Consider the following 13762-nt stretch of genomic DNA (forward strand, 5'->3'; position numbering starts at 1 on the left):
TCGATTAAACAATGATTACTCACAGGTTTGCGGACGTCGGGTAAGGTAATCCAGAGAGGAAACACTATGGGGAAAACAATTAGGAATGTGACTTGCTTGCGGGGGTTGGAAGGCCAGGCCAGGCTGAGAGGCTGGTCCTCCTCATCTTCACCCGTCTCTGTGGTCTGTTGTAGAAAAATAGAGATGAAGGAATAAACGAAAAAGATGACCATGTACAAGAGCAAGAGCATATAGCCAGGGAGGGTGGCTTGGGACTCCATCAGGAATTTTCTTGGGTTATCCCACCAGCGTCATCATATGATTTTTAAGTTTGTAAGAGAACCCCTTGTATCAGAGTCTGAATCCCAGGGATAGACAATATGTTGCACATCCATGAGAACTCAGGGGCTTCCTTTTCTCTCCCTGAACACTCTTCAGCTTCTCACTTAAATGAAATGACCATCCAACTGGAATGGGCTATAGCTATGATCCATGGACTTTTTATGAGAAACCATATCCACAGAGCAAAAGACCCCAATGCCCCCCTTCTCTGTGTCTTCCCTTCTCCTCGAAGATAAAGCTATAGGATTCATTATGGGAATCCTTGGGGAGGATTTTTTTTAATTAAAAAAAATTTAAACTTAAATATCTATGCTTTTATTTTAAAAAATAAATTTATATATATTTAGAGCATTGACTTTGAGTGGGCAAATAAAAGTAACTATAAAAACAATTCGGTAATAATACTCAACTCTCTTCCCTAGCCCTGGAATAGTCAAACACATGGATTATTGTATGGTTGTGAGCTTTTAAACTATACAATCATCTTGTTAAATTCTAAACCATTTTCATTCCAGTCAAAGGCTTATTCCACAGTCCTGTGTCCCATTCCCAGAGAAACAGAGTATGGGAGTAGAGCAAGAGACTGAACCCATGAGTGTCAACTGCACAGGACCTCAGGACCTCAGAGTCAGGGGTAAACTTCAGAATGTCTGACTTGGCAGCAAGCGGCTAGGGTTTTATGTGCCACCTGCTGAAGTCAGCAGCTTCTGAAGTTCCAGATCTAGAAGAGACAGGAGGTGGCCACGGGCCAGGCAGTCTGACCATTAGCCTGTCAGATGGACCCTCCAAGCCTTCAAAACAGCACTGCAGACAGCATCAATCACTCCCTTCCCTGCCTGTGTAAAAATGAAAGTGCTGCAGGAGGATCAAGTATCAGATCTAAAAATATCATCAGGAACTTTTTCATGGATGCCTCCCTTTGAGACCATATAAATAACCCTCATAGGCTTCATGAAGCTCCTGCCCACCCCTTGTGGCTCTTGCTTCCAGCAGTGCGCACTATTTCCAACAGCAGCACTGACCCCCCCCATCCCGCCCCAGCACCCCTCTCCTTGGGAGGGGCAGGGGATGTGTGGCGGGCAGGCTTAGGCCAACTGGAGAGGGGAAAAGGACTCAACCAGATGCAAGGCTGGGTGTAAGGCCGATACGTTGTGGTGTTATGTTTATTTATAATTTCAACCCTAGTACTGCCAAAAGAATTTGTAGTGGTTTACACAATCACCCACACTCTCTCTCCATGAGTTAAAATTAAAAATATATATATATATGTAAAAGGAATCTTAAGCCATACTGAAAAAAGTTGGTAATAACAGGTTCTTTCTCTTTGGGCATATGTCCTTCCTTGGCAGTGGGTAAAAGAGTTTATAAACAGCAAATACGAGTGAACCAAGAGGATTAGATAAATAGGCAGAATTAGGAAGTTGGTACCAGTTTTTTGGTCATCCGGATCCTCACTGAGTATACTTCTCATGCTCTCCATCCCTTTGCTATGCAACATGTTGGCAAAGAAGAAAGTTTAAATAACAATCTGTGTTTCCTCTTTAGGAAACTAGAAGAAGGAGAGCAAATTAAATCCAAAGTAAGCAGAAGAAAATAAATAATAAATAAGTTACAGAAGAAATCAATGAAATTGACAGGGAGGAAGACAGTAAGTTCAGTAAGACCAGAAGCTAAAAAAAAAAAAAAAAAAAAAAAAAAGACCAGAAGCTGATTCCTTCACTATATCATTCATATGGTTCCACTCGCTGCTTTCTTTTCTACATCCTGGGGGCTCCCATGTCTGATGCAAGCTTGGGCATACTGTCATGGGTTCCTCTTCTGAGATCACTCCATGTCCTCCCAGGAGATACAGCAGACATAGAAAATATCATTCCCCATTGAGATTGCCAGCCTCCCAAGATGTCAGCTGGCTGCATGAATAATCTCTCTGTAACGAGGCCAATGAGAGTTTTAGGAGACAGGTGTGCTTTAACTGCTCCCTCCTAGGTATGATCTTTCTTGTTTATCCCAAATGAATGACTTCCCCCTCCCCCATTAGATGACTCAGACATAGGGAGGAATCATGGGATAGTTGAAGCATCATTCCCAATAAGGACCTCATCTCATACCAGATGGCTGGTTCTATTCAGGCAGAGGATTCCAGCACCTCTCGAAAGACTCATCAAGCTGATCTGATAAGCTCATCAAGGCTCCTCCCCCTTCCAGGACTGACACTCGCAGCCCCTAGTCCCATCCAACTGCCATCCACAATCTAGCAACTTCTCTCTAGACTCTAAGCTAACCTTTTTCTGAGAAAAAACAAAAGCAACTCTTTATGACTCATATCATTTTAATGACACCAACAGATGGTGACATTTCATCAATAACCCTTCTGCTTATAACCTACGGATTAGCTCCTTTCTCCATCTGCCAAAGTCACCAGGCAGGCAGTGCCACTAGCAAATAGCAGAAAATAATTGTCTGTTTAGATGCATAAGCTCTAAACACACTACTGTCCAGCGCAAACAATTAGCTATATTGTACAGCTTCCAAAAGCTGCATTTGAGGTGGCGTTGCTAGGGCAGAAATGGGCAAGAAGAAGAACCTGGCTTTCAGGCCATATAAACAGAGCTCTTCATCCAGAATCCACAGCCTCTTGGGAAAGAGTTCTGCTACAGAATATAGGAGCCCAGAACCTGGGGGTGGTTTCAAGAGGTGTCCTGGGAGCAAGGCTGTCAGCATATTTTGGGGAAAATTTTCATTGTCTTCTTGCCAAGTGCAATCTCACTGATTCAATGGGCGACAGCTTGCAAGCTGGTTAGAGAAGTGGAAAAAAAAAACCATTCGAATTCTGGGGCCAGTTTTGCCTTTGCCCAAGCTGGGGCTGCTGGCATGTTGTTCATTAGTCTCAGCCCTGGTGAGAGGCCACTGAGGTTAGTGTACTGATTTTTCAATTTTTCCTGGAGTTGTGGCATCTCAGCTTTGACCTTGTAGCAACCCATCCAAACCTCCAAAAGCTTCTGTGGAGTGTCCACAGAAAACAAAACAATGAAAAAAAAGCCCCAGAAAAAATTCAAATGACTTTTGATAGAAGGGTTTAAAATAGTTTGATACATGCTGGGGTCTCAGTAGAAGCACTAGACTTATGTGAAACCAAGGCCAGCAATCAGCTCTTTAGGGTTTTATAGTTTCTGATACGGAAAAATCTGAGACTAAAACACATGACTTTACCTTCCCACATAATGTGTGCTGTGTGCCAGACCATGAAGGGATTAGTGCAGCTTGGTGGGAAGAGTAGGTGCTAGAGAATAAGAAGTCCTGGCTTCCAGGCTTTGCTCCTGCTGTGATGTCTTAGGCAGTGACCACCATCACCTGCAGGCATTCATGGAGTGTCTTCTCATGCAAACTAGTACACTAGGTCCTAACTCCTGGGTTCAAGGAAACTTGGTTTTAAAAGAGAGGACAGAGTGGCATCTGGGTGGCTCAGTTGGTTAAGTGTCTGCCTTCCGCTCAGGCCCTGATCTCAGGGTCCTGGGATCGAGCCCCTCATCAGGCTCCCTGCTCATGGGTCCTGGCAGGACATGAGGCAGGAGCTTCGAGCTTCTGCCTGTTATGTACTCAATGGTGCCCTCCCCTAATTCCTATGTTGAAACCCTAACCTCAATACCTGAGAGCCTTTATCCTAGGCCTAGATGAAAGTGTGCATCTTCATGGGTGACAGAAAGCCCACTTTCACCTAGGCCTAGAATAAAGGCTCTGTTTTCTTTTTTTTTTTTTAAATAAATTTATTTTTCATTGGTGTTCAATTTGCCAACATATAGAATAACACCCAGTGCTCATCCCGTCAAGTGAAAGGCTCTGTTTTCAGCCTCTCTTGCAATGAGGCATGGCCATGGGAGGTTCTGGCCAACAAGAAGTAATCAGAAAAATCCTCTGCAACTTAAGGATGTATCTTTAAAGGATGGAGGTGTGTCCTTAATCTCTCCTTCCTTCTTCCTGCTGGCTGGAATGGAACATTTTGGCCAGAACTTTAACAGTCATCTTGGACCATGAAGTGGAGAAAAAATATGAAAGCATCTGAGTTCCTGATACCCATCAAGAGCTGTTCTAGTCCTGAGCTACGTATAGTGACTTGAGAGAAACCTAAAATTCTATTGTACTCAGGCCATGTTACTTTGGGCTTTTGATTGCTCGCAGTGGAACCTCACTAATCCAATGTCCTCTTTCTGAGGAATCAAGGGAGAAAAATATCTTTCACATCTCAGCACTGGGAAAAGTCATGCTTCTTTTGAGCAACTTTGAAAAATCTTAGAAATACTGTGAATCAGGTAAATGATACTATTTCTTCCCCTTGCTCTGCCCTGGGGGATTCAGAGTCAAATCTGTAAACTCCACCCACCCATCACAGCTCTGGGGTCTGTGTCGCTTATCCCAGGCCCACCCTTTCCTTTTCCTTCTCCTCTTGTGCTGACTTTTCTTAAAATTCTTCATGTTACTATTTTCCTCAGAAGTATTTTTGCAAGCAGCCTTGAATCTTTGTAAAACAAGGGATGGCAGCCTCAAAACTGAAACTCCTCAGTGGTTGAATGGAATTATTTGGATAACTTTGTGTGTGTGGTGGGGGGGAGGACAGAGAGAGAGAATGAGAGAGAGAGAGAGTTATCCTAAGTGACAACTGGGCAATCACCTTCTAGGATTCATTTATCAATACTGAAGGTTGGATCCTGGAGATCTGGCCATCAGAACACTTACAGATAGAAGAGAACACTTCCAGAGTTCAGTTGGTACCTACTGGGAGGTCTCTGGAGCAATCAACTAATTTTTTATTTATCTGGAGAATGGGAGGATACCTACAGCTTGTCCACTTGTGGCCTACTATCATGAGAATCTTTTAATTAAATTAATTAATTGAAAGATTTTATACATTTATTTGAGAGAGAGGAGAGAGATCACAGAGGGAGAGGGGAGAGGGAGAAGTAGACTTCTCTGCTGAGCAGGGAGCCTGATGTGGGGCTCCATCCCAGGACCTTGAGATCATGCCCTGACCTGAAGACAGATGCTTAACTGACAGCACCCAGATGCCCCTCATGAGAATCTTTTTAGCTTCCTTGCATGTACATCTTATACTATTTCCACTTGTGCCTGGTAGGGATGGTTTGCCCTAGAACAGGCATCAGGTCTCCAGGGGAGGGGCTGGAGCTGGATTCACCAGTCCAGAGGTCACTTCTACAGCCAGAGAAATATTTCTTGGAAGCAAGCCAATTTCTTATTATTGTCTGTGAAGGGCATTGTGAAAGATTTCAGTGTGAAGGTGAGCCCATTTTAATGCAATCTCTTCTATCAGAGAATTAAAATGAAAACCCGGAAGTCATCTAAATATAGGCCATCTTCAAGTTTAGTTTTATTGATTGCTAATAACATCTTCAGTTCACAAGGAGTAATCTCAGAGGATCAACTGGATCGGCCCAGTTCTCAGCTCAGTTAGGATTTGATTTGGGTTGGAAGTGAAGTTCTCACTTGTCTATCCCCTACAAAAGAACGACACTCTTCAGCTCTGGGGAGGGCCGTTTCTTCTCATTGGGGAGCCCCTTCAGTGTGGCATGATGCTGAGTAGAATAACATGCTAGCACTTGAATAGTCATGAAAAATATAACTCATTTACTCTAAAGCATTGAGCCATGGTCAAGTTGGCTGAAGGCTAAGATTTTAAGTGATTTATACTTCTACTTAGAATGTTCCTTAACATATTTGCTATTGTTGCTGTTTCTATAATTTATATCTGAAGGAGAGATATATGGAGTTTATATCTCCATTGTTGTTCAGCCACATAGGTGCTCACATGAATGGCCAAATGGGATAAAGCTCACCAAAAGAATGTGGTGCATGCTAGGAGAATCAATCACCTACAGGGCCCAGAGGGGCCGAGAGTGGGAAAACAGATCCATAAAAACATCTGCTTGAGCCTATGAAGTGAGGTTGGGTGGGTGCATCAAGAATATTAAAAATATCACACTCCAACAGAGTTTTCAAAAAGGAACTAATGTGTAATGTCTAGACCATATGGGAGACATTCATCTGTAGACTGGGGACGGTAACTCTCAGGCAACTATAGGACGCACAGTTCCTGGTAGAGACCCAGGGATTGATGTGTGTTAATCCTCTTCCCTTAGGCCATGAATCTCATCTCTAACTAGCTGTGTGACCTGAGGCAAATCAATGGAAATGGTGGAATGGCCAAAGAATATATACTACATGTGATCTGTAGGGTACACCACACTACATTTTAGGCTCCAGCAGCCCTTAAAATCCATGTCGTTGTGAGACAGAACTTGTGTTGAAGGGGCAATGCTTTACTGTGGGACTGTCTACCTTCCTGACCAAGAAGTTCTGCCGTTTGGTTCACTGTATGGGCCCTGATCACAAAAGACAAGCTACAATCAAAGCCTTCTGAGATATTTAGAATAGGAGCTCTAGGCTCCAAGAGAAGGAGCTCCTGAATTTCAGAATTGAAGGGCCCTAGTACATTGTGGTCGCACCTTCTCACTTGATGGATGAGGGCCCTGTGATGAAGTGGTATGCTGAAGAAAGGTCATAGTGTGAGGCTGGGCCCGAGTGACCTCCCATTTCACTCCCAGCTCAAGATTCTTTCCCCATTTCATACTGCTTCCCCTCCTCCCTCCTAAAAAATAGGTATCCTAAAAAAAAATGTGCTTTATGCCTAGTTACACCAGCTTTGTTTGATTTTAATTTTTTAATTGAAGTTTAATTTGCCAACATATAACACCCAGTGCTCATCCCATCAAGTGCCCTCCTCAGTGCCCGTTACACAGTCACCCCATTCCCCCCCCCCACCTCCCCTTCCACTACCCTTTGTTTATTTCCCAGAGTTAGGAGTCTCTCATGTTTTGTCACCTTCTCTAATGTTTTCCACTCATACACCAGCTTTATTTGTAATAAATTTGACCTATTAAGCCAAAAATCCTAGCTATAGCAAACATAGCTAAAGCATTTAATTGACATAATTTTGCTTAATTTTCTTGAGCCTAGAACTAATTTCTTTTTTTTTAAATTTTTTTATTTATTTATTATAGTCACAGAGAGATAGAGAGGCAGAGACATAGGCAGAGGGAGAAGCAGGCTCCATGCACCAGGAGCCCGACGTGGGATTCGATCTCGGGTCTCCAGGATCGCGCCCTGGGCCAAAGGCAGGCGCTAAACTGCTGCGCCACCCAGGGTTCCCTAGAACTAATTTCTGATGGTTTGGATGGCTCACATTTCTAGGAAAAGGTAAACAGAAACACCTTAGTTTTTAGTTATGTTCTTTTCCTTTTCTTTGAGTCTCCTGTAGACTACATGCTTGTGTCCCTCTGAAATTCATGTTGAAGTCCTACTCCCCAGTGTGATGGTGTTAGGGAGTAGGGCCTTTGGGAGATGACTGGGTCATGGTGGCAGAGCCCTTGTGATTGGGATTAGTGTTCTTGGGATTAGCCTTCAGAGAGCTAGCTCGCCCCTTCTGCCATGTGAGGACACAGTCACCAAAATGGCCATTTATGAACCAGGATGTGGATTCCATCACCTATCACTTGATCTTGGACTTCTCAGCCTCCATAACCGAGAGGAATACATTTCTGTTGTTTCTAAGCTATTCATTCTATGGCATTCTTGTTATAACATCCAGGGCAGCTCTGAAGGGGAAATGAAGAGCAGATTTGGGAGGTATGTGACTAGGAGGGGCCACTGTGATGCATTGAGAAGTAGTCTAATTTGAAACTTAGAACCTTCTTCCCTCCTCTAACTCTGTGGGGAAGATCTCCAGGGTGCCAGGTACAAATTTAAAAATGAAATGTGAGGCTGATATCAATGGAGGCCAGGACTTCAAATGCAGGTGAAGAAGGAAGACTTGTTCTTTAGCATCTCTGCCCAAGGAAAAAGTACTGAAGTTTAGTGCCAGCTTCACGTGGGAGGAGGGTGACAACCAAGCACGCCAATGGCCAAATTGAGGGCTTGAGATTTTATGTGCATTTCATTGCCTGATGTCACCCCCGATTCCCATAACTCTGGATAATCTTGCACTAGCTACTTCTAAAATGAATATCTAGGGGCCATCATCGAAGATGGATTAAGCCCTTTACAATAATAAACTTTCCTGAGGCTAACTTTAGCAAGAACTGAAATAGGAGGTGGGTTATTTCTAGACTCCAGCATTCAGTGTTCAAAGGCCAGTAGAACCTCAAGGGAAGAATATGCCCAACAAAACAGCATCAGCCTTAAACAGGGACTATCTGCTTCTCCTCCTACCTCTGGCCTCTTTCATTATTGAAGCATTAAAAATACTCTCTTTGACAAAGATGGCATGTTTTGCTTTTCCAATTAGGTTTCCGTGGGAACCAGTGAAAAGGTGTGTGTGCCTGTACAGTGTGTGTGTGGGAGGCTCCTAGAGAGAGAAGAATCTTGAAAGTGCCTTACCTAATGAAGGAGTTGTTGGAAAAGGAATTAATAAAGAAGACCCACTTCTGCTCCAGAACATTCTTTTACAACATTACTGTTGTTATAAAATTAACTGAGATAATTCATGAAAGTTACTTGAAATGGTGTTTGGCACATAGTAAACACATTAAAAATAACAATAATAACCAACATTTACTGGGTGTTTAGGAAAGTAATTTCTTCAAAGACATCTAAGAGAAAGAAGTTTGACTTAAGTGAATTATGATACTTCTAGCAATAAAATTCTATAATTCAATGATCTGATGTAAAAGTAGAAACTGTAATAATTTTGTTCCTCCATCTATGCATTCAGCCAACATTTACTGAGTGTTCATTGGCTGTAGTGATGTCAACAATCTAATTTACTTTCCTTTTAGGTAAGATGACTAAATAGAAGGCCTTTATAAATAGGATGAAAGGGAGAATTCCACAGCTCTATGGAGAAAATGCTATTTTATTTCAGTAGGTAGGCTGTAAGTAGACTTTCTATCAGAAACAAAGCTTCCAAGCAGATGGCAAGACTCATAATATTGTGACACCTTGATTCTGTGTTTTGTGCAGAGCTAAAAACAATAGCAGAGTTGGAACTCTCAAAGGTAAAGTTGCCAAAAAATGCAGTCACATTTTAATACAGTGAAAGTCTCCGAAATCAACAACTATTTGGCAAGTAAAAGGTGCCTCCCAAGAAATATTCCATAGAGTGCTCTCCATTTTGTAAGCTCAAATCACACCAGTGCTTTACAAAGGAAATTTATTCAAAAATGAGATATTTAGGGGTGCCTGGGTGGCTCAGTTGGTTGAGCTCCGACTCTTGATTTTGGCTCCGGTTGTGTTCTCTGGGTTGTGGGACCGAGTCCTGCCTTGGGCTCTGTGCTGAGTGCAGAGTCTGCTTGAGATTCTCTCTGTGCCTCTCCCACCCCCCAAATAAATAGATAGATAGATAGATAGATAGATAGATAATTTTAAAAAGATAAATATCCATGTGGTGAGTGTATTAATCTGCTTGGGCTGCCATAACAAAGTGCTATAGACTAGGTGGCTTAAATAGGAGTAGAAATAGCAATAGAAATTTATGATAAACTCCCACCATAAATACCAACTGGCCCAGGGAGGGATGGTAAGTGGTTCTCTCTTCCATTTTCCCCTAAATTGATTGGCCAATTAGTGGGGTCAACATACCATTATATCTATTACAGAAATAGGACATCATGCTTAAAATTGGCATATGAAAAATATGACCTATAAAAACATTCACTGCTGGGTTGTGGATCATTTTGGCCTCACAGGCCCAAAAATCTGTACTCAAAATCTCTCAGTGACACAAGGAAAAATGAATTTTGGGGACCCCGGGAGCCATAGTTCAGGATTTGCCAAGTAAGGTGTGTTGTGAGTCATTTTGAAAGCAAACTCAGAATTCTGGGATGGGTCAACTAAGGGCTGTATGGCTAAGGAAAACTCATTTGCCATTTGCTAGATTTTTTTTCTTTGAAAAAGGAATGAAAACAGGAGAATCTGAAAGAAGAAAAACTTTTAGATCCCAATGATGGAAAACCAGAGCGCTGCATTTGGAAAACTGTTATTTACTCAACTCTAACATGAGTCCTTACTGACTGTTAATAATGGACAGAATGTTTGTGTTCCTCCAAAATTCATATGTTGAAGCCCTAACCCCTGGTGTGGCTGTATTTGGAGATGGCATCTCAAAGGAAGTACTTAAATGAGGTCAGAGGAGTGGGTCTCCCATCTGACAGCAGTAATGTCTCGTAGGAAGAGACATCAGAGGATGCTCCCAACCCCACCTTATGTGTTCAAGGACAGGCCATATGAGGACATAGAGAGAAGGCAGCCACCTGCAAGCCAGGAAGAGAGCCCTTGCCAGAAAGTGAATTGGCCAGAGCTTTAATCTTGGACTTAGAGCCTCCAGAACTGTGAGAAAATAAATTTCTGTGGTTTAAGCCACCCAGTCTATGGTATTTTGTTATGGTAGCCCAAGCAGACTTACACACGCTGACCATATGAATATTTATCTTTTAAAAAAACATCTCAGTTTTCAATAGGTTTCTTTGGGCTTTGAAATAAATCACTTAATTGCTTTAATTAACTTTGAATCACTTTCCCCATCCTCATTCTCTGAAAAACTTCTTTACTCTTGTTCTCTTAGTTTCTCAATGTCTTTGCATTATATATATAGATTTAGCAATATACCTCATTCTCTCCACACTGTTTTAAAAAAATCTTCTATGTTTCTATCACGTTTTTCTAAGAGGTAAGTCAAAAAGAGGTAAGGCAAAAGCATCTTCTTTTTTGGGAGGATGCACCATCTGAGACATTTGTACTGCCTTCTGTGTGGACATCCTGAACCAACAGAGCTAACATTTACGTAGCAAACAAGTTTTTTAAAAGTGATAAATCTCTGCCCACCTAGTGGTAGGAAATAATTCACTCCCTTTATAATACCATCATATGGTTTGTTTTACATAGAGATGAAAAATTAAAAAAAACAAAACAACAACAACCAAGCATCAAGAACTTGGGATATTAAAAACAAAATAAGGTTTCACTCAGCAATGGCAACCTGAAAAAACATAATTTGCTTCTATAGGACTTTGAATTGAAATCAACATTTCAAAGTATCTTGCTGTGAGAGTGATGGAGCTGTCTGAACCTAAGTTCTCTGAAAGCCAAGAGACCATTTTATTGCAATGTAAAATGGCATCTGAAGAGTCTGGTGGAATGCAATTGCTTTTCTTCACTTTGCATTTTTGCCCAAATAATTCTGAGATGCAACCTACGGACAAGATGGATATCTTTCTGTATGGCTGTTGTAAATTGTTTTTTGTATTGTTTCCATGGGTTTCATAAATCTTGTCAATACAAATCATGAAAGATTTGTCAATTCAAAAGCTACTGGGGAATCATAAAAAATAATTCAAAAATCATTCTCATCATTTTATTATCAAATGGATTAGAAATTCTCATAGGAATAGTAATATTAATGCCAGTGTTTTTTTCCAGGGAGGTTTTTTCCTTCTTAATAGTCAGCCCTTAATGTATTTTATGTGCATGATTAATAGACGTTCTTCAAACTCCTTCAGAAAGCACAATGACAAATGGTGTTACTAACAGTAAGATTCCTAGTGAATATATAATTCTTTGTCAATATTCAAATTTAGTCAGAAACTCGAGTCAGATCTTAATTTCATTTTACAATGTGTTCAAAAGGCCTTTGGGTACATCTTAAGCAGTTCGTAAATATTGTCCAGGTCATCAGATGCACAAACTGGACCTCAATTTTTCCTTAGAAAAATAGATGTATAGATTGAAAAAAAATATTCTCTCTTCCAGAAATGAACTCTTGCAATAAAGTCTGTTAGGTAAGACATTATAATTTCTACTTTTTAAAAAATAGTTTGTATTGGGTTTTCTCTGATACTAAAGAATTTCTTTTCTGAGGGAATTAGAGTTCTAACACGGCTTGGACCTTCAAGAGTCCAGTTGGATGGAGAATCTTTAAATGTTCTTTTCCTTTCACTATTGGGCCTTGGCATCTCCCCCAGCACTGCCCTGTGCTCTGGTGTCCTCAGGCACACAGACACATCCCACTTTCCCCCAAAGCCTACATTTCTTGGGGGGCCTGAATCCTCTTATTTTGTCTTACTGATGTTCCAAGAGGTTGAATGAACTCATCAATGGGGGAAATGCAATCCTTGGCTATTTTTAAGCTTTCAAAATGGTGAACTGGCTGTTACACCTTAGTCACTGAGGAAAGATACTTGTTCTTTGAATAAGAAGAAGATTCGAGGCTCACAAAGCCTTTGTTAAACCTCCCTATGGCTGAGAACATAAACGTTCGCGAAAGAAGGGTAATATTTTAGGAAGACACCATGGGGATTCTAGGTATCATCTGCTTCAATAATCTCAGAGATCCCTATCAGAGCTAACATTTTTTACCAAAATTTATTATGAAGTCTCCCGAAGGAGCTCCAAAATCATAGAACAATAAGAACAACCTGTAATAAACTGCTGCCTTGATAATCATGCTTGCTTTTTTTTTTTCACCACTATCCTCAGAGATCCAAATTTAATGGAAAGGAGATATTTTTATGCGTTTTATCTTTTTTTTTTTAGAGAAATCTAAAAATCACAATCGCTTTTATCATCTTTCCCTACGCATTCTTAGTCACATAATACTGAAACATTTTTATCAGCACTATGAGGCTTTATGAAAGCAGACCTTAAAAACTCTGCTGAGTTTAGGTAAAGGCCAATGCTAGACTGGGGAGAAATAAATCAGGCCTGAGTTCCCAAAAGGAGAAAGGAAGGGCTTAACACAGTAAGGTGATATTTAAGTGTGCAGAGAGCAAGTGAGAGAAAAAATAATCATGCATTTTGTACATTCTCTATTTATCTATCTATATCTTTTTTGCCGTGGGAATGTGATTTTCTTATATAAACCTGTTTGCCTATTGGTGCACCTGTGCAACTTTTCACCAAGGCAAAGACAATTCTGATTTCCCTAAGGACAGAGAGAAATCTTAGAGGCAAAATGAAATAAAAGCCACAGCATATTAAAAAAACCACCTCACGATGCATGAACATGGACACACACACACAAAAAAAGTCAGACTTGCAGATTTTGGAATATGAGAAGTTTGCAAGGCATCGCCCCTTCTATCCTGTCACGGTGAATGTATATTGAAAGGGTTCTGCTGTGTCATGCATCGGACAGGAGGATGCAACGAGGCGCCCAAATGCCATCACCTGGTTGTTGTCTAGATTGGCGGAACGGAAGTGTAAGAAAATGCTGGGTCCTGGGTGGGACAGTTTGTTTCTTTCCATTGTTTTCCAGACCTGGATAAAGTCCTGGCAGTGGAAATTTGGAAGCTTGGTGAATTCTCTGCGGCAGCTCAAGTCAGTTCTGCGTTAGAGTGACTGCGTTGTGTCAGCAGTCACTGGGAGGAGGTAATTAGCACTG

The 13762-nt window shown here is 41.3% G+C and overlaps 1 protein-coding gene across 3 annotated transcripts in view; it reads right to left on the reverse strand.

Annotated features, from left to right (window-relative positions):
- Positions 1-13762, reverse strand: part of SLC24A2 (solute carrier family 24 member 2) — a 240492-nt gene that overhangs the window by 25930 nt on the left and 200800 nt on the right. For all 3 annotated transcript variants that reach the window (XM_077912121.1, XM_077912119.1, XM_077912120.1), the window contains one exon: positions 24-164. In XM_077912121.1, the coding sequence (XP_077768247.1) occupies positions 24-164 (141 nt within the window). The remainder of the gene's footprint in view (positions 1-23; positions 165-13762) is intronic.

The sequence above is a fragment of the Canis aureus genome, chromosome 10 (assembly GCF_053574225.1).
Source record: "Canis aureus isolate CA01 chromosome 10, VMU_Caureus_v.1.0, whole genome shotgun sequence".
NCBI lineage: Eukaryota > Metazoa > Chordata > Mammalia > Carnivora > Canidae > Canis > Canis aureus.